Raw genomic sequence first — 26,050 nt, 5'->3', positions numbered from 1 at the left:
TATTATTCAAGAAAGTAATCCTAAATTTAATTGAGCAAAAGGAACAATAAAACACAGTATCATCAAAAAGATCCCATCAACCTCTGGAAAAACAGTAACCCTGAATTGTATAAAATCCTAGGAGGAAGTAGAGAGTATTCTATGAACCGACTTAAAATAATTAGGAAATGAGAACCGTGGACCAGAGATCAGAGTATGAGTAGTAAGGGAATGACAGAGTATTTATCATATTTACCACATTTGTAGAAAAAGTCAGCAGTACACCAAGAAATTTAGAGCTGCTCAATTTAGCACAAATAAAATTTAATATGATGAGGGATTATTAAATATAAATACTCATTATTCCAAGAGTGAGACTTACTGGAAATGTCAACAGTGCACAAAGGTTAGAGGGCCTCCTTGTTCTCTCTCTTTTTCTGTTTCGATTTTTTTTTTTAGTAGTGTTTATTTATTTTTTGAGAGAGAGAGAGACACAGACAGACAGAGTGTGAGCAGGGGAGGGGCACAGAGAGAGAGAGAGACAGAATCCAAAGCAGATTCCAGGCTCTGAGCTGTCAGCCCAGAGCCCGACGTGGGGCTTGAACTCACAAACAGTGAGATCACGACCTGAACTGAAGTGAGACGTTTAACCGACTGAGCCACCCAGGCGCTCCCCAGTTCTCTTTTGAAATTGGAATCTGGGCAAACAATCACTTTCTCAGAACATCCTTCAGGGCCCAGAACAGAGTATCAGCTGGGAGGTACATGTGACAGTTACAGTAATCCTACAGTGTGCTTATTTGTCTTTCAAATTAAATGGCGATAACCATTCAAACTGCAAATTAAGAAAGTATTTTCTAATTACCAAGAAAACAGATTACTCAAAAGTGAAATGAGCTTTTAAAATGTTAGAGAACTGGAAATTCTGTAATAATCAGCAGGAACAGAAAATACCCACATCATAAGGAAAAAAAAACAAAAACTATCTTTTGTAAGTTCAAGATGCTTTCAATGAATTTCTTTTCTTAGAATTCTAGGACAGCGTTACACTTACTGTTGAATAAACGTGAGCTCCGTTTGCTAATCGGTACGTAGCAATGCGCTGTAGACACTGAACAATTCGACTGCAGGCCTTAGCTTCCCTCTGTGCCAGCCACAGAACACGCTCGTCAGCCAACATGATGTTGCTTGCAATGTCAACCATCACATCACCTAGCTAGCAGGTGTGCAGGAGAGAAGAGGAAGACCTTTAAAACCAATACAGGCTGTTTTACATAATCAAAATCACAATGAGACACCAAGATTGGCCTTCCGTCTAAATGTTCACCTGAAAACCCAACAGGCACTTATTTTTTCTGACTGAAACATTTTCAGATATGAATAGCACATTCAGTTATGACCGGCGGGTAACATTTAGCTCAGGGGCGCCTGGGTGGCTCAGTCAGTTAAAGCATCCGACTTCAGGTCATGATCTCACGGCTCATGGGTTCGAGCCCTGGGTCAGGCTCTGTGCTGACAGCTTGGAGTCCAGAGACTGCTTCAGATTCTGTGTTTCTGTCTCTCTCTCTCTCTCTCTCTCCCCCCCTTCCCCTGCTCACATTCTGCCTCTCGCTCTCTCTCTTAAAAAAAACACATTTCGCTCAAAACAGTATACTTGAATAACTACCAACTCATTGGTAAAGAATGACATGTGGTACTCATTTTCATAAGGGGGGAAAAAGGCAGTTAAGTTAATCAAGGAGAAGGGAAAGATATCACACGATTCCCAGAACAAAAAGATCTCAACTCTTTGGAAAAACATTTATAAAGACCTCTTTTTGTATGTTAACTCAGTATTATTAGTAAGAAATACACACGGCTACCTCTTTTGCATCCTGTGGTGTCCAAAACTCTAGGAATGTCCAGCTATCATGAGTTCCCCGCATATGCCAGGCCACTGGATGGGTCTTTGCACATGCGGTTTCCATGACCTCGAATGAACCTCTTCGGTTCCTCCCAGTTCAATGAATGCTTTACGATCCAGTGCCACGAAATACATGGATCCTAAGAGGTACTTTTCCACCACTTGTTTTATTTATTGAATTCCTTTTATTAAGTTCAGTCCATGACTTACAGATGTAAACATCTGTCAGGCAATGCCACCAAAAATGTCCATTAACTATGGTCGACACTGACTTGTATGTCCCATGTCAGAGAAATGCATTGAATAGCCCAGGCTAATGAGACATACTGGTGTCGAGGGGGTTTGCTATCAAGCAAAATGTTCCTGAGAGGGAGATCTATGGCAGAAACAACTACAAAAACATTCCAGAGGTAGGATCACAGGATTTACAAGCTGGCTGGTCCTCTAATCAAGAAACAAACAGCAAAGGCGTTAAGCCCCAAAGCCAAGCAAGAAAGTGAAGGCTATTTTAGCAAATGTCTTTTCATCATCCCAGAAGATCCCAGATGAGCTGTTCAACCCTGCTCTGCATCCGATACTCTTCCCAAGATGTACAAGATGTACAATTATGAGACTGAGGTGGGACTAGACAATGTTCAGTCCATCCCACCCACAGTTCACTTCACAAAGAAGACAAGCCTGTGGAAATGCACTGGATCCCAGCGCTGGAACACGATGGGTGAGGCAAGTGAGTGAGTACAGGGGTGAAGAGCAGGACTTCAAGTCCTGACCTCTAGCTGAGCTGGACACTTACCCTCTTATGCCTTCCTTTAATTGTAAAAGGCAGATAATAACAATCCTGTCTTTTCTGAATGTTGTGAAGATTAAGTTCCTATGATAAATACAAGGCTCCTAAAACCATGCCTGGTCAGGTGTCCTCATTATTGTATTTTATCGCTCCATTATTTGTTTAACATTTCAATTCCAGCATAGGCCCTTCTTTCAAGATAGCTCTAGGAGTGTTAAAGAGGGATGGTGCATTTATATGCAAAACTATGTAAGAACTCATATAAAAAAAAAAAAAATCTGATTAAAAATTCGGAAGAGGATCTGAATAGACATTTTTCCAAAGAAACATACAGACTGACCAACAGGTACATGTAAAGGTGCTCAACATCGCTCGTCATCCAGGAAATGCTAATCAAAGCCACGATGAGATGTCACCTCACACCCGTGAAAATGGCTATCACAGGGACAGCTGACGAGGATGTGGAGACGAGGGAAGCCTTGTGCGCTGCTGGTGGAAATGTAAATTGGCACAGCCACTTACTTCTAGAAAGCAGTATGGAGGTCTCTTGAAGAATTAAAAATAGGGTCTAGCAACTCCACTTTACCTGAAGAAAATGAAAATGCTAACTCATAAGGTTCTCACGCCCCTACATTCACTGTAACAATATTTACAGTAGCCGAGATTTGGAAGCAAGTCAAATGTACATCGATGGATGAACGATAAAGAGAACGTGGTGTCCACACACATGTGTGCATGCACACACACTCTCTGGAATTTTACACAGCCGTTAAAAAGAAGGATATCTTGCCATTTGTGACAATGTGGTTGGAACTCAAGTTGAGGTATTATATGCTAAGTGAAACAGGTCAGACACAGGAACACATATACCATAGGATCTCACTTCTATGTGGAATCTTCAACAAAACTGCCAAGAAGACAGACAGGGAGTTGCCAGAGGAGGGAGTAGGGGGTGGGCGAAATAGGTGAAGGAAGCCAAAAGGTACAAACTTCCGGTTACAAATAAGTCATGGGACGTAGCGTGGGGGCTGTAGTTAAAAATACTTATTGTATATGTGAAAGGTGCTAAAAGAGGAGATGCTTCTCATGACAAGAAAAAAAAATTTTGTAACTGTGCACTGATGGATACGAACTCAACTTATTTTGGTGATCGACTCACAATATATACAAATACTGAATCATTGTGCTGTACACCTAGAAATAATACAATGTTTCATGTCAATTACACCCCAACAAAAACCAAAAATTTAATTGAATTGAATTTAACTTAAAAAGAGGAGTGCCTTTTTAAAGTCTATGTTCAGGGCAACCGGATGGCTCAGCCAGTTAAACATTTTTTTAATATTTATTTATATTTGAGAGAGAGAGAGAGACAGAGTACAAAAAGGGGAGGGGCAGAAAGAGAGGGAGACACGGAATCCGAAGCAGGCTCCAGGCTCTGAACTGTCAGCACAGAGCCCGACGTAGGGCTCAAAATCACGAGCTGCAAGATCACGACCTGAGCCGAAGTCAGATGCTTAACCGATGGAGCCACCCAGGCGCCCCTAAAAATAACTTAAGTCTATGTTCATCTGTAAATAGCACAATGCATCCAGCAAAACTGTCTCTCTCTACTCTCTAAAGCACTGCTACCTCATCCAATTAAAAATAGTTTATGGGCTTCTTAATGCCTCTAACGTACTATATCACAACTCTTTCCTTATTTTATTTCCAATGTAAACATCTTAAGGGCAGAGACAACACAATGTCTTACTTATATTTATACCCTTATTCACTAGAACTCTTGGTATAAAAGCCAATAGCTACACAGTTCCATTTACTCACTGACTAAATATTTATTGAGAACCAAGGTGAGCCAGACACTGTGCAGAGCAATGGAGACACAGCAGTAAGAGAAACACACAAGGTCTATTAGGGGGCTTGTAATCTCTGAGGAAAATGCAAAACAAGTAAACACATGTTTTAAAAGTGACTAAGTTGTGATAACTGCAAAACTACCAGAGTGATATATAATGAAGAGAAGGGAATTTAATCCAAACACTCTATTTTAATGGACTCAGACATTCCCAAAGAGCATTTCCCTCCAAACCCAACACATTAACAAGATCAACGGAGAACCAGAAAGGCCTAGGCCTATAATCAACCCCAGTGCAACCCAGAGCCTATTCATTTTATACAATACATGGAACATTAGCATCCTAGTATATAGTCTATATATTCCTAATAACAAAGAGGTGAGGGTGGTGGATTTTATTCTAACAGAAGCTCTTGTTTCTGGAGCTATAAAGAAGGCAGTGGGGGGCGGGGGGGGCGGGCCTCGGTGGCTCAGCCAGTTAAGTGTCCAACTCTTGATTTCGGCTCAGGTCATTGACGATCTCATGGTTTATGAGATCGAGTCCTGTGCCAGACTCCACACTGACAGTACAAAGCCTGCTTGGGATTCTCTCTCTCTCTCCCTGCCCCTTCCCCCTCTCAAAATAAATAAAATAAACTTAAAAAAAAAAAAAAAAAAAAGGACAATGACTCCGATATGCCAATAACTGAACATGTCAATCAGCTATTTATACAGACAATTGGAATAGTAACTGCCAATTTTTAACAGGAATTCAGAGTAGCCAGAATAAATTGGCTAGGTTTGTGTCTCTTATTCTTACCTACTGTGGATTTTAAAAGATGCTCTATGGCTATCAAAAAATTCCCACTGGCTGCAAACACCTAAAAGATAATATGTAAGAAAACACAGACTCTAAGGTACTACAGAAATAAATATGGAGTATTCATAGATTAGCACCATTACAATTCAACTTGTCTTATACTTTTTTTTTTAAGTTTTAAACACATAGACTTTACGAAGATCCAACAGGAGACCTGACAGATACATCATCTCCACTGAGAAACTTTAATTATTGTGTGATCAAAAAGCTACTTACTGCTATGGCCACCAGATAATGCCAGCAATGGAATTTAGTGTGTTCTAATAACTGTAAAGAAAAGAAGTATCTTTAAGAAGGTATATAGGTAGCAAGAATGATTGCTTTAGCTGAGAATAATCTATCTTTCTCATTACTTCATTCCAAATGGCTAAGAACTCAGGAAAGGGATTTGTTGCCAAAATACTCCCCAGAGCAGGTGATCATAAAATGCTGTAAACTTCTGTAGCTTGGTTACAGAAGCAGTTCTGAATCCGTCACAGTGGCAAAAGAAGGACACAAAAAGGGTAACAGTGCATGAAAAATTAGATTGGATTAAAAAAGTATTCCTAAAATCTGACACACCAAGACAGTCTGGCAACTGCAACGAGCGTTAAAAAGCATTGGATCTCTCCTTGACCTCATTTCCTAAAGGCCACTCCAGCCACAAAAGGGTCAGAAGGAATCACACACCTGCTCTCCCACCTGTCACAGTGAATGGTTGAAGCTCAAATGAAAACACGTGTGAACGCACATTATCAAAGATAAAAAGGGTAAAGAAATGGAAATGCCACAATAACAAAGAAAGCATTAAATGTCAATTGTCATAAGAATATTTCATGTTCTCAATATATGTGTTTGGAATTCTGATCAGAATCAGACCAAATCACCTGTAAATTTCATGAATGTCTGATGCGTTAGCATAGGAAACACACGAGATGATGCATAACCTAAACTTGGTCTTTAATTGTAATGTAGGAGGACAGTAGGACAATGAAGGCAGAGTATTTATGTGCCTTCGAGTTACACACTCCTGGGTTGAGACTTCAAGTCTGTCACCTGCCAGTTAAATGCCCACGAGTCAGTTATTGAGCCTGCCCAACACTCAGTTTTCTCACTTGTAAAATGAGACCAAGAATTCTATGAGAAGGGCTCAGAAGGGTTCATGCCAGTAGGAAATTAAGAAAACAAAAGTTATCTTCATTAAGCAACTCACGTCATTTCTGAGAAAAGCCAAGGGATGTAGCCCTCCCCACCCCAGTTTGCATTTCCAAGCACAAGGAAGCAGGGGGTACCCGTTAAACCTAATAACCAGAAAATCAAGAATTACAGACTCATGTGTGGGACGGGGCAGCAAGATGGGCAGTTGTTTGGGGACAGCTAAGATGGTGACAGTTTGTAAAGGGATGACGTGCTGTCCAAACGTGACTAGGTAATAACAGGAATGAGGGCAGTAGCTGGTATTATTACTAAGTTCAAGAAGCCCTCACGATTTTCTCCTAGTTACACATTACGTATAAAACTGAGATCAAACCTATCTCAAAGTGTGTTACTGCCCTGCATACTTTTAACAAAGGGATTACTCCACTGTGAAAGCCAAGTTTTAAAGGTGTATTTACGTCCCTCTTAACTAGCTTCGGTGTCCTGAGTGCCTCGGGGTCCCACTGCAGGCTTCTCAGTTTGCTTAGTAAAGCGGTCAATATTCAGTGAGAGTCTCACTGTGATAATCATCAGGGCCTGTGGCAAAGATTAAAGATCTGATTTTATTGTGGTAAAGGAGCGAAGAAGATAATGAAGAGGAGGACGATGACCATGGGGGATCCGGGGAAACAGGTGAGAAGTGGGGGGGGGGGGGGGGGGGAGGCTGAGAATAATGTTATGTGGAATAAATGTCCCATTTATTCTGTTTCCTTACAAAACGGATTTGAGGTAGCTTAGCAAAATAAAAAGGATTATTCTTTTAAATTAAGAAAGCAGGGGCGCCTGGGTGGCTCAGTCGGTTGGGCGTCCGACTTCAGCTCAGGTCATGATCTCGCGGTCCGTGAGTTCGAGCCCCGCGTCGGGCTCTGTGCTGACAGCTCGGAGCCTGGAGCCTGTTTCGGATTCTGTGTCTCCCTCTCTCTCTGACCTTCCCCCCATTCATGCTCTGTCTCAAAAATGAATAAACGTTAAAAAAAAAATTAAAAAAAAATAAATTAAGAAAGCAAATAGTGGGAAATATAGACGTATAAGAAAAAGATACGCAAGTAAAAACTATGCATCAATGCACAGTTTCTATCACACGGGAAAAAATGGTATGTTTCTAGGCGAGGCGGTGAAGACCATACCACAATTATCAACACAAAGGGAGAATGCTTCCTCCGGGTCAGCAAAGCTGCTTTTATGAGGAACACTACTCAAGAGAGGTGGACCTCGACCGGCGGCCCCCTCAGCCACACCTTCACAACAAACGGAAGAGCCTAACTCCTCGGAGTCCTTCAGTTCTCCCGAGGGAAGCTCATTTTGTTTTTTTCTGATTACACAAACCTCTGTGCCTCTCCCATTCGGGGAGCATGGAGAACTAGGTACTCAGGAAGATTCCCCTGCTAACAGTGAAAACTGCTGAGCGAAAACTCGTCGACAGGAAAAAAAGAAAGGCACCACTGACCAGTCAGACAATAAAGACTGTTCCAGAGGCCCACAGCAAAACAGCAGCAGGAATCCAAGAAGCTCTGAGGTTGAACTCTGATGGCCGTGGCTTAGGTTTTGATTTCCAGGCAGGCCTACAAGGAGATCACTGCATTAAGCTGATAACATAAAGGGGACACCTCCAGGGTCAGGGCGAACCAGCAAGCAAAATTGAAACTGTCTTGACCTTGGCACAAAGTAGGAGGTGAAAAATCTCTTCCCTGGCAATTCGTAAACACAGCTGATCACACAGGACTAAGGTCAGGCATCACATTATTCCTGAGGTCTAAAAAACCTCAAGCTGAGAACTAATTTCAAAGCGAGCCCCTTACCTTGGTATTGCCCCTAGGCACTTAACAGAAGCAAACAAATATCACACTTCATAAGGATACATTAGACTATTCCCATGAAGACTCCTCGTCATCAATATTAATCAACATTGTTCTGGAGGTTCTCACTAACAGACAACCAGAAAGGGAAAAAATTTAAAAAAGGATACAATTTAAATAGGAACAGATAAACCAACTGTATTCACTGGTGACCTATGTCTAGAAAATCCCACATAACCAACTGCAAAATTAAGTGAACGAATTCCTTAAGGTAACCACACACATGATGCACATTTTTAAAAGCCATAATTAGGGAAAATTGAACAAGGACTAGATATTTGATGGTGCTAAGGTCTCAGAGCTCATTTGGGTAACACATTAACAGTATCACGGTTCTATTTTATCTTTTGTAACGTTTATTTATTTTGAGAGACAGAGACAAAGACAGAGACAGAGACAGACACAGAGAGAGAGAAAGGGAGAGACTGTGCATGTGAGTGCAGGTGGAGGGGGGCAGAGAGAGAGGCGGAGAGAGAATCCCAAGCAGGCTCCACACTGTCCACATGGAGCCCAACTCCCGGCTCGATCTTATGAACTGTGAGAGCACGACCTGAGCCAAAATCAACAGCCGAGCGTTTAACCAATAAGCCACCCAGGAGCCCCTCATAGTTCTATTTTAAAGTTCCTTTTATTTCAGGAAAATTATGGATGAAGCAGGACATCTAGAATTTGCTATTCAATGTTCCAGCACTGAAGAAGGAAAACAAGAAAGAAAGAAGAAAAAGATAAAGGAAAAGAAAGAGTGGGGGAATGGGGACAAAAGAAGTAGATAGATGAAACAAAACTGGTCAATACTGAAAAATGCTGAAGCCCGGTGAAAGGTAAAACACAGGTATTAATGATAACATTCTCTCTCCTACACTTTTAGAATTTTCCAATAAAAAAAGTTTCTGAAAAGTTTTTAGGAAGTTAAGACTAAAGTATACTTTTTTTTTTTTTTTTTAAAGCAAGACAGGGATAGAAAAGGAAGATACTATAGTGCTTCTCAAAGCTTGTGCCAAAGATAGGTGACTGGGCACAGTGTAGAAATGCAAATTTTCAGACCTCCTCATTGACAGACTGAATCAGAAACTGAGGGGGCAGGGCCACCGCTCTATTTCACAAACCTTGGGGGGATTGAGATATACACTCAAGTTTCAGAAACAATGTAACAAAGCCAGGGTAGCCATCTCTGAAAAGCTTAACAGTAAAGTCCGACAAAAATCAAGGAAAAAACATTAGTAATACTGAAAACAAAACAAAATGGTTAATACATAAGTGATTATATTTTAAGATAAGGAAGTGAAAGAACTTTACATTTTTAAAGATCTGGCCATAAAAACGTGCCAAATGAACTTTGTGGTAAACTAGCATTAGGGTGCATGCCTCGCTCAGACATTTAAAACTAGCTCACTGGGGCGCCTTGGGTGGCTCAGTCCGTTAAGCGACCAACTTCAGCTCAGGTCATGATCTCATGGTTTGTGAGTTCAAGTCCCACATCAGGCTCAGTGCTGACAGCTCAGAGCCTGGAGCCCACTTCAGATTCTGTGTCTCCCTCTCTCTCTGCCCCTCCCCCGCCCATGCTCTGTCTCTCTTTCCTTCAAAAATAAATAAACATTAAAAAAATTTCTTTAAACTAGAGCACACTAAAAAATTAAAAATTTTAGATATATATACATACATACATATATATAATTTTAAATATATAATTAATTACAATTTAAAACCAGAGCAGTAAAAGGACTATTATGCATAACCAAATCTGATCTTTATACATTCTCCTCTTCTGAAATGCACATATGTTTTCATAAGAGACATCACTAGTGTAAATATGGAACAGACACTTAAATTGCCTGACAGACAACCTTAAGCTGTTTTAAATTTTTTTTTTTTTAACGTTTATTTATTTTTGAGACAGAGAGAGACAGAGCATGAACGGGGGAGGGGCAGAGAGAGAGGGCGACACAGAATCGGAAACAGGCTCCAGGCTCTGAGCCATCAGCCCAGAGCCTGACGCGGGGCTCGAACTCACGGACCGCGAGATCATGACCTGAGCCGAAGTCGGACGCTTAACCGACTGAGCCACCCAGGCGCCCCTTCCTTAAGCTGTTTTAAAAAAAAACCCACCAAAAGGGCGCCTGGGTGACTCAGTCAGTTAAGCATCCAACTTCATTTCAGGTCATGATTTCACAGTTCGTGAGTTCCAGGCCCGCATCAGGCTCTGTGCTCATAGCACAGAGACCGCTTGGGATCCTGTGTCTCCCCTCTCTCTGCCCCTTATGTGCTCTGTTTCTCAAAAATAAAACAAATATTAAAACAAAAAAGAGTCCACTAAATACACCATTTGGATCTGACGGCTGGAAAGCTTTCAGCACCCACCTTAAGATCACAGAGCACCAGCCTGAGCTGCCTAGACTCAATCATAGGTTAAAAAGCAATTGCCTCACAATATTTCCCTTATGAATTATTCATAACAGAGTGACTTTTTGGATATAATGCAAAAAATCAATTTAATTATTTGTCCAACTAAGCCATATGCATTTCAGGATACCTTAGAATAATTTCATGGTAATTAACATAAAACGAAGCCCTTAAACATCATGATTTCTTTTTACTGTTCTAATAAATGGTGACAGCTATGGCCTATACTTTAACTTTCCAGAGAATCTGATAGGATGCCTGTCACGACCACAGGTGATGATAGTACATTTATACCTCAATTATTCAATCCTAAATATTTTTCTTCTGTTTCTCCTATTTATACTTAATAACTTGCCATCATTTGTTTCCAAAGTTAATTCACACTTTACCGCTAATGTCACCAGTGAAAGTGACAGTTAAGTAATTAAAGCATTCTGGTGATTTTTTTTTTTTTTTTTTTTTTAAAGAACCTACTTCTCAGCTTCAGAGATAAGAATGTTAAATTTCCTAACTTTATGAAAGTATAACATAGCTTTCAATGATTCTGCAAAACAGTTTCGCCTCTATTTTCTCACTTGTGCACACAAACACTGCAAGTTAAAGAGGGCAAATATCATCCCATTTCAAAAATAAAGAAAGGGCCTCAGGTTAATAAGTAACTCATGAAACCCTATGCACTTCCTGTCCTCAACAAGATGCATCTACCTGACAGCACACCAAAGTGGAGACGTTCACCGCACGCAGTGGGGGAATGCACACCTCTGGGCACCATGTGACTCCTCACGAGTTGAGAGGCGCACAAAGCTCCTTCAGGCCAAACAAGGACAGCATGTGAATAAACAGGGCAGCATGGGAATAAACAGGGCAGCATGGGAATAAACAGGGCAGCACGGGAATAAACAGGCAGCGTGGGAACAAACAGGGCAGTGAGGGAATAAACAGGCAACGTGGGAATAAACAGGGCAGTGAGGGAATAAACAGGCAGCGTGGGAATAAACAGGGCAGTGAGGGAATAAACAGGCAGCGTGGGAATAAACAGGCAACGTGGGAATAAACAGGGCAGCACGGGAATAAACAGGCAGCGTGGGAATAAACAGGCAGCGTGGGAACAAACAGGGCAGTGAGGGAATAAACAGGCAGCGTGGGAATAAACAGGCAGCGTGGGAATAAACAGGGCAGTGAGGGAATAAACAGGCAGCGTGGGAATAAACAGGGCAGTGAGGGAATAAACAGGCAACGTGGGAATAAACAGGGCAGCACGGGAATAAACAGGCAGCGTGGGAACAAACAGGGCAGTGAGGGAATAAACAGGCAGTGTGGGAATAAACAGGCAACGTGGGAATAAACAGGCAACGTGGGAATAAACAGGGCAGCGTGGGAATAAACAGGCAGCGTGGGAATAAACAGGCAGCATGGGAACAAACAGGGCAGTGAGGGAATAAACAGGCAGTGTGGGAATAAACAGGCAGCGTGGGAATAAACAGGCAGCGTGGGAATAAACAGGGCAGTGAAGGAATAAACAGGCATTATATATTGGCAAAATATTTCTCAATGTCCACATTCCAGAAGATATGCCATTTATTCCCGGGACTCAAACCATTCCCACTTCCATGAATGATTTCTCATCATGTAGCAGCCAACCTGTGATTATCATCAAAATGGAAAGCAGCACTACCACAGAGCCAGAATCCAGACAGCTTCTCCCACCACTGGAAAATTTACCACCGGAAGTAGGCTGTGGCCCAGAGAGACCATCAAGTAGCAAGACAGCTCTTAAGAAAACTGTGGTCTGAAGTTCAGAGAGCAACACTAAAATGTTACCTCATTATCAAATGGTCCCTTGACCTGAGTCTCATTTAAATACATGTAACTGTTTTTCTTCCTTTAGTAACTACATCCTATCAAATAAAGCACGTAGGGTACTGGGGCTGTAGTTCCAAGTTCCAAAACTTATCACCAAAATGCAAGATATTAATAAGCAGTGTACCAAAAAGGGGGAAAAAAAAGTTCCTTGGTTTAAATGATGTAGAAGAACTAGGGACAGTATTTACCTTTGAACATTATTAATGAATCTGGGAGGTCCTACATCAAGAAATACATTAGACTTTGTTCAGTCCAGTGTTTCTACACAGCTGTGTGCTGTGTACTTTGGAAAACCACACAGGGCAACACTACTAGAAAGTAAACATGAGGGGTGCCTGGGTGGCTCGGTTGGTTAAGCATGTTTCTTGATTTTGGCTCAGGTCAAGATCTCACAGTTCATGAGTCCAAACACCCCATCGGGCTCCAAGCTGACAGTGTGCTGACAGAGCAGAACCTTTTTGTGTAACTGACTCTATCACATAAGAGCCACTAGTTCTCAAGTAGCTTGAAACTTAACGTTTAATACATTAATCTGCATCTAAAAACTTACTTGAAACATTATTTTCTGCTCATTCATTCTGAAAATGGTGGTTGTCAATGTTTTCACATAAAGGATATCATGTTGACAAGCATAGTTTTAAGAACATGGCCCTATTAAAATATACCTGTTGTCTTTTCTTTTCTTTTTTAATATTTTGTTAATGGTTATTTATTTTTGAGAGACAGAGCATGAGCAGGGGAGGGGCAGGGAGAGAGGGAAGCACAGAATCTGAATCAGGCTCCAGGCTCTGAGCCGTCATCACAGAGCCCAACACAGGGCTTGAACTCACAAACCATGGGATCATGACCTGAGCCTAAGCTGGACACTTAACCAACTGAGCCACCCAGGTACCCCAAAATGTGCTCATTTTCAAAGTCACCAAATTTTCCTAACTTGCGTATTACAATCATTAGGAATTTCAAAAAAGTTCCGAAAAATAGTCTCCTATTCCAGGATATTACGAAAGAAATTAAGCAATATAACAAGATCGGGGTGACTAAAACTCACAATAAGGATGGCTCTCCCTGGAGGGAAGCTAAACCATGGCCCCACCTACCCCGGAATATGGTATCCAGTCCAGACCATATCTAGTAAGTCTGACCGGAGAATTCGCGCAACCACAAAGCCTCAGCAGGGTAGGCAACCAAGCCAGGAGCACAAGTCCCTGTACCCATTCTCAGAGCTCTAAGAGCCGCCTGGCCCAAAAGTAGATGATAATAGCAGGTCCCACTTGCCCAAGGCCATTACCAGCAGACACACCCAGAAACCCAAACAGAGCTAACCAGTGAAAAAACAAAACTGGTAAGTCTAGAGGAGAAGCCCCATTACTCAAATAAGGAATCAAGGAGCACAAAAAGTCACGTAAATATGACACCACCAAAGGAAACTCATCGAGTTCCAATAATGGAGGATCCAAGAACTGTCCGACAAAGAATTTAAAATACTCCTCTTAAGGAAATTCAGTGAGCTACAAGAAAAGAGAGACACCACTAAATAAAACTTGGGAAACAATACATGAATAAAATAAGAAGTCTGACAAGAAAACAGCAACCATCAAAAAACAAACAAACTGGGGCGCCTGGGTGGCGCAGTCGGTTAAGTGTCCGACTTCAGCCAGGTCACGATCTCGCAGTCCGTGAGTTCGAGCCCCGCGTCAGGCTCTGGGCTGATGGCTCGGAGGCTGGAGCCTGTTTCCGATTCTGTGTCTCCCTCTCTCTCTGCCCCTCCCCCGTTCATGCTCTGTCTCTCTCTGTCCCAAAAATAAATAAAAAACGTTGAAAAAAAAAAAAAAAAAATTAAAAAACAAACAAACTGAAATCCGAGAGTTGAAAAATATAATGACTAAAGAATTCAACAGAGCTTCAAAGGTCGCTTCAGCCATGCAGAAAAAAGAATCAACAACTAGAGAGAATAGGACACTGGAAATTCCAGAGTCAGAGGAGCAAAAATGTTCTGAAACAGAGTGAAAAAAGCCTACAGGAATTATGGGACACAATGGGGAAAAAAAAAAACAACAAAACAAAGCAAAACAATATTCACATTTCGGGAATTCCAAAAGGAGAAAAGAAAGAGAAAGTTAGAGAAAGTATACTTAAAGCAATAATGGCTGGGGCACCTGGGTGGTTCAGTGAGTAAAGCATCTGACTTTTGATTTTGGCTCAGGTCATGATTTCATGGTTCAAAAGATGGAGCCAGCATTGGGCTCTGCACTCACAGTGCAGAGTCTGCTTGGGATTCTCTCTCCCCTCTCTTTCTCTGCTCCTCCCTAACTCTCTCTCAAATAAACATTTTTATTTTTTTTTAAAAAAAGGTAGTGTAAATCTTACTGGTAACAGCAAATATATGGGCATTTTCTATTCTGCAATATGGTAATAGTGGGGCATAAGTTACTTAAAACTAGTTTAAAAGTTAAAAGAATATACTTAAAACAACCATAATGACAACAATCTGTTATAATTTACATTAAAAAAAATTGTTTTACAATACACCCTATGCCATACATGGGACTTCAACTCACGACCCCAAGGTCAAGAATCGCATGCTCTAGTAACCGAGGCAGACAGGCATCCCTATGTGTTTTTTTGTACTGTATAAATAGTAACAGAAGTAACCTAAAACGTGAGGGAGAGGAGAAGTAAAACTGCAAAGTTTACAAACTCTACTGAAGTTGCCGTCAGTTTAAAATAGAGTGTGATAAGTTTAAGATATTTTATGTGAGCCTCATAGCAACCAGTCAGAAAAATCTTATACTAATTACACCAAAAAATACAACAAAGAAGTCAAAACAGTATATACTGATACCAAGAGATATCAAAACAACAAAAAGGACAGCAAGATAAGAATCATGGAATAAGGGATCTACAAAACAACCAAGAAACAATTAACAAAATGACAATAGTAAGTCCTTACCTATCAATAATTACTTTAAATGTTAAGAAGATTAAATTGTCCAGGGCGCCTGGGTGGCTCAGTCGGTTAAGCATCCGACTTCTTCTCAGGTCACGATCCCGCGGTTCGTGGGATCAAACCCTGCGTGCACCTTGGGCTCTGTGCTGACAGCTCAGAGCCTAGAGCCTGGAGCCTGCTTTGGACTCTGTCTCCCTTTCTCTCTGCCTCTATCCCACTCATGCTCTGTCTCTTTCTGTCTCTCAGAAATAAACATGAAAAAAAAAAATTTTTTTTAAGATTAAATTGTCCAATTAAAAGAAAGAAAATGCCTCAGTAGATTAAAGAAAAAAAAAAAAAGATCTAACAATATGCTGACTTACTTTAGCCTTAAAGACAAACCTACGCTGGGAGAAAAGGATGGAAAAAGACATTTTAAGCAAATGGTAACCAAAAACAAAACAGACTTTAAAAGTGGTAAAAGGGCACAGAGATCATTATAAAATGATAAAGTGGTCAATATAACAAGATCTAACAACTGTAAATACTCATTCACCCAACATTGGAACACCTAAATATAGAAAGCAGAAACTAACAGAAAAGGAGACAAACAGTAAAACAATAGTACTTGCAGACTTTGATACTTGACTCTCAACAATGGACAGATCACCCAGACAGAGAATCAAAAGGAAACAGTATATGTGAACAACATTAGAGATTAAATGGGCCTAACAGACATATACAGAACATTCTACCCAACAACAGAAGAACACACATTTCTCTCAAGTACACACAGAACAATTTCTAGAATGGACCTTATATCAGGCCACAAAACAAGTCTTAACAAATTCAGGAAGACTGAGATCAGACCAAGTATCTTTTCTGATACAATGGCATGAAATCAAAAATCAGTAGCAAGAGCGAAACAGTAAAATTCATGAACATATGGAAATCAACACTCTACTCAATAATCAGTAGATCAAAGAAGAAATTAAAGGAAATTTAAAAACAGTTTTTGAGGGGCACCTGGCTGGCTGGCTCAGTCGGTAGAGCATGTGACTCTTGATCTCAGGGTTCTAAGTTCGAGTCCCACATGTGGTATAGAGATTATTTAAAAATAATATCTTAAAAAAAAAAAAAAAAGATTCTTGAGACAAACGAAAATGAAAACACAACAAACATACCAGAACTTGGGAGATGCAGCAAAAAAAAAACAAAACAAAAAAAACATTCCTGAGACAAACGAAAATGGAAACACAACAGACATAGCAGAACTTGGGAGATGCAGCAAAAGCAGTTCTAAAAGCAAAGTTAAGGGCAATAAGCACCTACATTAAGAACAAGAAAAATCCCAAATAGCCTAATTCTATACCTTCTGGATCTAGAAAAAGAAGAGCAAAGTGAGCTCAATGGCGGCAGAAGAAAAAATGTATATAATGATGATTAAAGAAGAAATAAATGAAATAGAGAACAAAAAAACAATAGAAAGAGTAACCAAAACAGAGTCAGTTCTTTGAAAAGAAATCAAAACTGATAAACCCTTACACCAACCAAGAAAAAAAGAAAACTCAAATCATCAAAATTATAAATGAAAAAGGAGACATTACAACCGATACCACAGAAATTCAAAGGATCTGGAGAAAACAATGAAAAACTATATGCCAACAAACTAGACAACCTAGATGAAAAAATTCTTAGAAACATAAAACTTACCAAGACTAAATCAGATAAAAATAGAAAATGTGAATGGACCAATTACTAGTAGGAAGAATCAAACAGTAATCTAAAATATTCCAGGGCACCTGGGTGGCTCAGTTAGTTAAGTGTCCAACTTTGGCTCAGGTCATGATCTCACAGTTCATGGGTTCAAGCTCCACATCAGGCTCTGTGCTGACAGCTCAGAGCCTAAAGCCTGCTTCAGATCCTGTGTCTCCCTTCTCTCTCTGCCCCTCCCTCACTCACACTGTCTCTCTCAAAAATGAATAAATGTTTAAAAATTAAAAAAAATATATATATATATTTGTGTGTGTGTGTGTGTGTATGTATATACACGTATAAGTATACATATATGTGTGTGTATATATATACATAAGTATACGTATGTGGGTGTATATATGTGTGTGTGTGTGTGTGTGTGTGTGTGTGTGTGTGTGTGTGTATTCCAATGAAAAAAAGCCCAGGATGAGATGGTCTCACTGGTGAATTTTACCAAATATTTGAAGAATTAAAACCAATCACATGCAAACTCTTCCAAAATACTGAAGAGTTCCCTCTTCTTCTTAAACTCATTTTACAAAGTCAGCATGATCCTGATACCAAACCAGAAAATGACACTCCTAGAAAAGAAAACTACACACCAATATCCTTGATAAATGTAGATGCAAAACTTCTCAATAAAATGCTAGTAAGTCAAATACAGCAGTACATTAAAAAGATCCCACCATTATCAAGTGGGATTTATCTCTGATCTCTGGGATGCAAGGATGGTTCAACATATATAAATCAATCAATATGATATATCAAATGAATGGAATAAAAACAAACCATACGATCATCTCAATAGATGCAGAAAAAGCATTGGACAAAATTCAACATCTATTCATGATAAAAACTCCCAACAAATTAGGCATAGAAGGAATGTATCTCAACATAATAAAGGCTATAGATGACATGCCCACAGCTAACCTCATACTCAATAGTGAAAGATTCTAAGATTATAAATAAGACAAAAGGACCCACTTTTACCACACTTATTCAATATAGTACAAGAAGTCCTACCTACAGAAACCAAGCTAGAAAAAAATTAAAAGGTATCACAATTGGAAACAAAGAAGTAAACTGTGTCTATTTACAGAGGATATAATTTTATATACAGAAAATCCTAAAGACTCAACAACAAAAAAAAACTGTTAGATTTATCAGGGAATTCAGTAAAGTTGCAGGACACAAAATTAACATTAAAACTCAGTAGTATTTCTACACACTAACAATGAATTTTATAAAAATGAAATAAAGAAATCAATCCCAGGGCACCTGGATGGCTCAGTCAGTTGAGTGTCCAACTTTTAGTTTCAGCTCAGGTCATGATCTCACAATTTGTAAGTTTGAGCCTGTCATCGGGTTCTGGGCTGACAGCACAGAACCTGCTTGGGATTCTCTCTTTCTGCCCCTCCCCTGTTCACTGTCTGTCTGTCTGTCTCTCTCCCTCTCTCAAAATAAATACATAAACTTAAAAAATGTTTTAATTAAAAAAATTTTTTTAAAGAAATCATTTCCATTTACGATAACTTCAAAAACAATAAAATACTTAGGAATATATGTAATGAAGTGAAAGTTCTCTACCTTGAAAACTACAAGACACCGATGAAAGAAGTCAAAGAAAATACAAATAGATGGAAAGGTATCTCATGTGCGTGGACTATAAGAATATTGTTAAAATGTCAACACTACCAAAAGATATCTATAGATTCAATGCCATCCCTATCAAGATTCCAATGGCAATTTTTACAGAAGTAGAAAAAAATACTCCTAAAATTTACATGGAAACACAAACGACCCTGAATAGCCAAGAGAATATTGAGAAAAAACAAAGAAGGAGGCATCATACTTGCAGATCTCAAGCTATACTATAAAAGCTATAGTCATCAAAACAGTATGGTATTGGCATAAATACAAACAGACCAATAGAACAGAAACAAGAGCCCAGCTTATACAGTCGACTAATATTTGACAAGGGAGCCACAATACTCAATGAAGAAAAGACAGTCTCTTCACAATGCATGGTGTTGTGATAACTGGATATTAAAATGGAAAAGAAAGAAACTGAACCCCTATCTCACATTCCTCACAAAAATTAAGTGAAAATGGATTAAAGACTTAAATGAAAACCTGAAACCATGAAACTCCAAGAAGACAGAAATAAAGCTCCTTGACATAGGTCTTAGTAACGATTTTTGGATATGACATCTAAAGCACAAACAACAAAATCAAAAATAAACAAATGGGACTGCATCAAACTAAAAGGCTTCTGCATAGCAATAGAAACCATCCACAAAGTGAAAAGACAACCTAGTTGCTCACAGAATGGGAAAAAATATGTGCAAACCATTTATCTGGTTAAGGGGTTAATATGCAAAATATATAAAGAACTTCCATAACTCAAGCAAAGGACCTAATAGACATTTCTCCAAAGAAGATATATGAAAGGCCAAGAGGTACATGAAAAGGTCTTTAACATCACTAGTCATCAGGGAAACGCAAATTAAAAGCATAATGAGGTACCACTTCAGACTTGTTAGAATGGCTACCACCAAAAAGACAAGAAAACACTGGCAAAAATATGGAGAAGGGGAACCTTTGTGCACTTGGTAGGAATGTAAATTTGTACAGTCACAATGCAAAACAATATGCAGGACCCTAAAAAATTTAAAAACAGAACTACCACATGATCCCAAAATTCCACTTCCAGAAATATATCCAAAGGAAACTAAAACCCTAGCTTGAAGATGGCTCTGCACTCCCACGTCCATAGCAGCATTATTTATAATAACACAACCTATGATCCATTGAGGATGAAAGGATAAAGAAGTTGTGATATATATATATACACAAAGGAATCATATTCAGCCATTTAAAAAATGAGGAAATCCTATCATTTATTCCAACATGGAGGGATCTTGAAGCCATTATGCTAAGTGAAATAAATCCGAGAAAGACAAATACTGCCTGATTTCATTTACATGTGGACAAAAAGAAACCTCACAGAAAAAGAACAAACCTGTGGTTACCAGAGGCAGAGGGTTGGGAGGACAGGGGGCGGAACTGGAGGAAGGTGGTCAGAAGGTATAAATTTCCAGTTTTAAGTACCAAGGATGTAGCGCACAAATGAAAACAGCTAACAGTGTTGCATGGTATATAGGAAAGTTATTAGAGTAAATCCCAACAGTTCCCATCACGTGAAGAAATTTGTTTTCTTCTTTTTTCTTTTTCTCTTTCTTTTCTTTCTATTGTATCTATATGGGAAGATGGATGTTAGCCTAACCTATCGTGATGGTCATTTTGCAATATATGTAAGTTAAAGCATCATGGTGTACACCTTAAACTTATGTACTGATGAGTGTCTATTGTCTCTCAATAAAACTGGGTGGTGGGGGAAGAGAAAGAGAAGGATAAACACATGCCTGTGTAGACAGGAGAAATCCCAGAATGCCTGGGAATAGTTCTAGCCAGCCCACAATGTGGAGGCAGGAAGTTGCTCTCTCACAGGCTGGCTCTGCTCTATCACGATACCTTAATTCCCAAGAACGGATTGTTCACCTCTGTTCTAACAGATTACTATAGTAAATGCAGCATACATTTCTCAATACTTTGGAAATTAAAAGGTATACTTAATTAAAATAGAGCAAACATAAAGATGCTTTAGAAATACAGATTCAGGGGCGCCTGGGTGGTTCAGCTGGTTAAGTGTCCAACTCTTGGTTTCGGCTCAGGGTCATCATCTCAGTTTGTGGGTTTGAGCCCCGCACCGGGTTCCACACTGACAGTATGGAGCCTGCTTGGGATTCTCTCTCTCCCTCTCTCTGCCCCTCCCCTGCTTGCTCTCTCTTTCTCTCTCTCAAAATAAGTAAACTTTTATTTAAAAACTACAGATTCAGGGGCGCCTGGGTGCCTCAGTCGGTTAAGCGTCCGACTTCAGCTTAGGTCACGATCTCACCATTCTTGAGTTCGAGCCCCGCGTCAGGTTCTGAGCTGAGAGCTCGGAGCCTGAAGCCTGCTTCGGATTCTGTGTCTCCCTTTCTCTCTGCTCTTCCCCCATTCATGCTCTGTCTCTCTCTGTCTCTCAAAACTGAATAAAAGAGTTTAAAAGAATTTTTTTAAATAAATACAAACTACAGATTCAACTCTATCACATGACTATTCATTGACATGCTATATGCTACAAATGTGAACCAGAAAAATACCTCTTTGGACTTCTCCTCTTTGGTAAATCTTCCAAACTTTTCTATCATCTCAGCCACAAATATAACATCCATCTTGTCAGAAAAATTGGCAGCTTCCACAGTGTAAGCCAGTAACTGTCGGGCTGTGGCCACAGCATTAGTAAGATTGAGAGGCATCTGTATTTAAAAAGGCAAAAAATCTGGCGTTTTATCTTTGCATTCAAAACATGGCAATGAATTCAAAGTCTTTATCATTTATCACCAGGACCTTCTAAAAATGCTTTTTCAAAGCGGAGAAAACTGGCATTATAATGGTAACCAACCTAAAGGCAAATTTTTTTTTTTTAACTTTAAATGAAACATAGTAATACATGAAAACACGTCTGGTAAACACACAACACCATCTCTTCTTTTCTGCTTATCCAAATTCTACACATACTCAATTCCAATTGCTTAGTAAAGCCTTTCCTGAGTATTCCAACTGGGAGGGATCAATAACTCCCCTGGAGCCCCAATGCACGAGAGTATGAAGCACTTACTAAACATGTATCTATACTGCCATGCTCTGCCGGTAATGTTTTACATTTGCTTATTTATTGACTTAAACACAACTCAGCACCAACCATTACACCAAGGACATAACAGCTACCAAGGAGCATAAGAAAATGTGTCACAGGGAGGCCATGTTCCCGCTGCTTACAACGTGGTCAGGTTTAAAAGGATGCACAGGAGAGAATACAAGAAAAGACATATGAGTACAAGTGTAACAAGGGATCACTCGTGACAAAGAGATTATAAAAGGAATCCAACAGGTGGCTTCCCAGATGGATTTGAAGGATGGCTGGGAATTCGGTCTAGTGAATATAGATGATAAAGATATTCAAACAAAGGCACTGAGTCAGGCAGTGACTGGAAAGGAAAGTCGACACCACAGAGGGCCTTGAATACCGGTTGAGGTGACAAAGCCTAATCCCCAAGACAGAGCAACTGAATGGAAACACCAAATCCTTGTGCTTTACTCGTATTTAACACACACACAAACACACACCTGGCATTTCAACGAAAATAAATTAACCACCTCAGTCAACGTGAAGACTTTCTAGTTACCTGATTAAACATATAAAGAACTCTAGTGACATCATTTGCATACTGGCAGCGAGAATAATCATCATCCGCCCAGAAGCCGCCTCTATCACATCTGCGCCAAGCCTTTCTCTCATCCTGCGGGTTTCCAGGGTAGATCCCACTGCCATGGATGTTCCGAGTACACTGAAGGTACGCAGTGATGCCTGCCAACGTTCTGGGCCATCTAGAGAGACGAAGACAAAACTGTATGAAAACACTCACGTGGAACACAAGTAATAGGGGGAGAAAATCAAGGATGACAACAGGTCACGTATAATCAGAGAGAAAAATCAAGAAGAAACAAATTCCTCTCGGAACGAAGACTTTACAAAAAAGGTTAGCATGAACTGAACTGTTTTAAACCATCAGCCACATATATTTTAATACCATAGCATACTTCCTTAAAATATTCTAAATATTGCTATAAACACACAGGAAAACTGTCTTAAAAAAGAAAATCCCACATACGGCACAGAGTCAGCAGATGTGCAGACAAGAGTCACCACAGCAGGGCCAGGATGGCTCTCCTTAGAAAGGCCTGCTGGGACAACTGGGGACTTGGGAGTATTTGGGACTTGCAGTATTCCCACAAACAGTGAACTGGAGGGCTGTTCACCGTGCCCAGGCTGTTGGGACACACCGCAGGGATTATGCTGAAACTTGCTTTCTTCCTGGGAGTCTGAAATTTTGGTACATGCCAGGCAGAGGGTGTCTACACGGCCAGCAATAAGAACTCGGCGTGCTGAGTCTCCCACGGGCTGCATAGAGGCTGCTGCCTTTTCATGGCTGAAGGAGGAGCATGCTGTGTGTGATCTTCATGGGAGAGAAAGAGCAGGAAGAAGCCTGCACGTGGATCTCTCCAGAATGCACCTAGGTCCGTCCCCTGGTTATCCTGCTATGTGTCTTACTACATCACTATAATGCATCTTAGCTGTGACCGCAATGACAAGCTGAGTCCACGCGAGTCCTCCTAGCAAACTTCTGCACTTGGGGGTCGCCCAGCAGACCTCCAACACGACACACGAATGAATTTATCTGGGAGAAACTGCTCCCTATGCAACTGGCATGGATTGCCACTAACAGCTAGGAGAAATCTTTGTCATTTGAGCTCCATTTCTCCAAAAGTGGGACTGAAGTGAATATATTTAATAAAAGTTACAGCTGACCTGTAACACAGGAACTGATAAATTACAGCATCAGTCATGCCGAAATATAATTCATCACCAAAATCTGCATAAACAGACTAAGCAACACTAAACTAAATCTTATTAATGCAGTGAAAGTCCAATCATGTAATATACTAAGGAGTGTTGAAAGCTAATTCATTAATCAGTTAAATAATTAGATTCTTCTATTTTTAAATTTGTAAAATACTCCAATTAGATTCTCCTATTTTTAAATTTGTAAAATACTCCAATTATGAGTAGGAAGAGAAAATCCACCATAAATAGAAAACACATCATGAGCACGTAATAAAAAATGCAGAATAGAACAAAATTCCCAAATGTTGTCTATTTTGCTTTAAAGTATACAGTGTAAATATTATCTGTTAACAGTTAATCTACATAAAGGACTTAGCTCCTGGCAATAATAAAATGCTAATTTCCACATACTCAGGTCAGAGAGATTTTTTTTTAAAGGACAAAAAGACAGTTTTTTAAAAAAGCCATGAAGAAGCAGCTGAGCTAAAGATGTTGCATTGCTTCTTCACCTTGGGTTTAAAAGACTAATATCCAAGGGTTTTCTTACCCTTAAAAGTTGGGCAAAAGGAGCACCAATCAAAGACAGTGCAAACTGGGTTTTCAACACACTATTTACGCTGCTTTCAAGAGCAGACATATTTCCCTACATTTACATCAACTATAAAGTCATTATTAAATTCCTGAACATAAAGAACATTAAATAAATAATATAAAGATGCTTTTTAAAAACCTTGAAAAGTTAAGGAGAGTCTAAGGTAAAAGTTGTTACCTCCCACAAATTCTAAATTTTGTATTTAAAAAAAAACTGTAATATTTAACTCCTTCTGCTTATCTCAACACAGAGTCCACCACCAGTGGCTCCCAAAGTTTCAGGCCATCTGAAAAGCTTTCATTCCCCAGTGTCCTTCTGGCTTAATTGTCAGAAAAACCAAATTGGGGAGGAAACAGGGACATGGGTTTCTCCTAATTCTCATGTCTACTAAACTGCCAATAGGTAAAAGTAACTTAGCAATATGAAGCAAAGTTCATCCATAAAAGAGCCCCTGAAAAAAAACAGGACATACCATTAGCCTGTCTGGATTTCATAGTTTTAGTAGAATTTCCAAAACGTTTCCCTAAAGTAGTGGTCCTTAACTTTTACAACAAACTATTAAACATGAAACACTCTGCCTGCAGAGGCTGTTAAATCCACATATCTGAGATAAAATGCAGGCACATTTTTTCTTAATCTTCATAAATGAGTCTGGAATCACTGTTCTAAAGGGTAGTCCTAAGATACGTAAGGATTATGTATATGAACATGCATGTATTTCTCAAATTTTCTTCTTCAGAACAGGAGACCATGATGCACCTTTAGGAATAAAAACAGATGTGGGCAAATCACTTTTCCAGCACTTTCCATGTCACTGACCTGAAATCACCTTTATTGTTTACCACCCTCTCGGGAGGACAGTACTGTGCAGAGCTTTCTAATACCACAATATCGACGGTTCTCGTATTGTTCCCGCGTTTGGTCTGGACATGACAGCCCCAATTTCCAGTCGATCCAGCCTGAATGTTAGAAATGGTGAGGGCACTGCATGAAGAAAGATTTTAAAAAGAGAGAAAATATGGTTAGACCAAAAAAGGGAGACAATCAGGCTTCTATCATTCACTTAGCAAATATGTCTGAATACACACTGTGGGCAAAGCACTTGCCAGATTAAAAACAAATTTAAAATGATCCCTCCAGGGGCGCCTGGGTAGCTCAACTGGTTAAGCACCCGACTTTGGCTCAGGTCACGATCTCGTGGTTTGTGAGTTCAAGCCCCGCCGTCGGGCTCTCTGCTGTCAGCACACAGCCTGCTTCAGATCCTCTGTCTCCCTCCCTCCCTCTCTCTCCCTCACATGCCCCTCTCACCATGCTAGGATAAATGTTAAATATTTATATATATATAGACACACATATATATGTATATATGTACATATATATGTACATATGTAAAATATATATATAAATGTTCCCTCCATTTAAGTACTTCAACAGCAAGTCAAGATGAACAGATAAAAAGCTCCTGAAAACACTAGGTTTAGAGCTGTACCAGAAGTATGAACAGGGTGCCTGGGTGGCTCAGTCAGGTAAGCAACCAACTCGACCTCAGCTCAGGTCATGATCTCACAGTAGTGAGAGAGAGTGCTGA

The 26,050-nt window shown here is 39.9% G+C and overlaps 1 protein-coding gene across 1 annotated transcript in view; it reads right to left on the bottom strand.

Moving 5' to 3' along the window:
* The window catches only part of ADGRA3 (adhesion G protein-coupled receptor A3), a 134,396-nt gene that overhangs the window by 37,217 nt on the left and 71,129 nt on the right, over positions 1 to 26,050 (bottom strand). The window contains exons 8-11 of the mRNA XM_042936795.1: positions 25,282 to 25,446; positions 22,651 to 22,852; positions 21,565 to 21,720; positions 1,034 to 1,195 (exon numbers count right to left, since the gene is read on the bottom strand). Coding sequence (XP_042792729.1) covers positions 1,034 to 1,195; positions 21,565 to 21,720; positions 22,651 to 22,852; positions 25,282 to 25,446 — 685 coding nt within the window. The remainder of the gene's footprint in view (positions 1 to 1,033; positions 1,196 to 21,564; positions 21,721 to 22,650; positions 22,853 to 25,281; positions 25,447 to 26,050) is intronic.

Source organism: Panthera leo, chromosome B1 (assembly GCF_018350215.1).
Source record: "Panthera leo isolate Ple1 chromosome B1, P.leo_Ple1_pat1.1, whole genome shotgun sequence".
In the NCBI taxonomy this organism is placed as follows: Eukaryota; Metazoa; Chordata; class Mammalia; order Carnivora; family Felidae; genus Panthera; species Panthera leo.
This window is presented reverse-complemented; position numbering and strand designations above follow the sequence as displayed.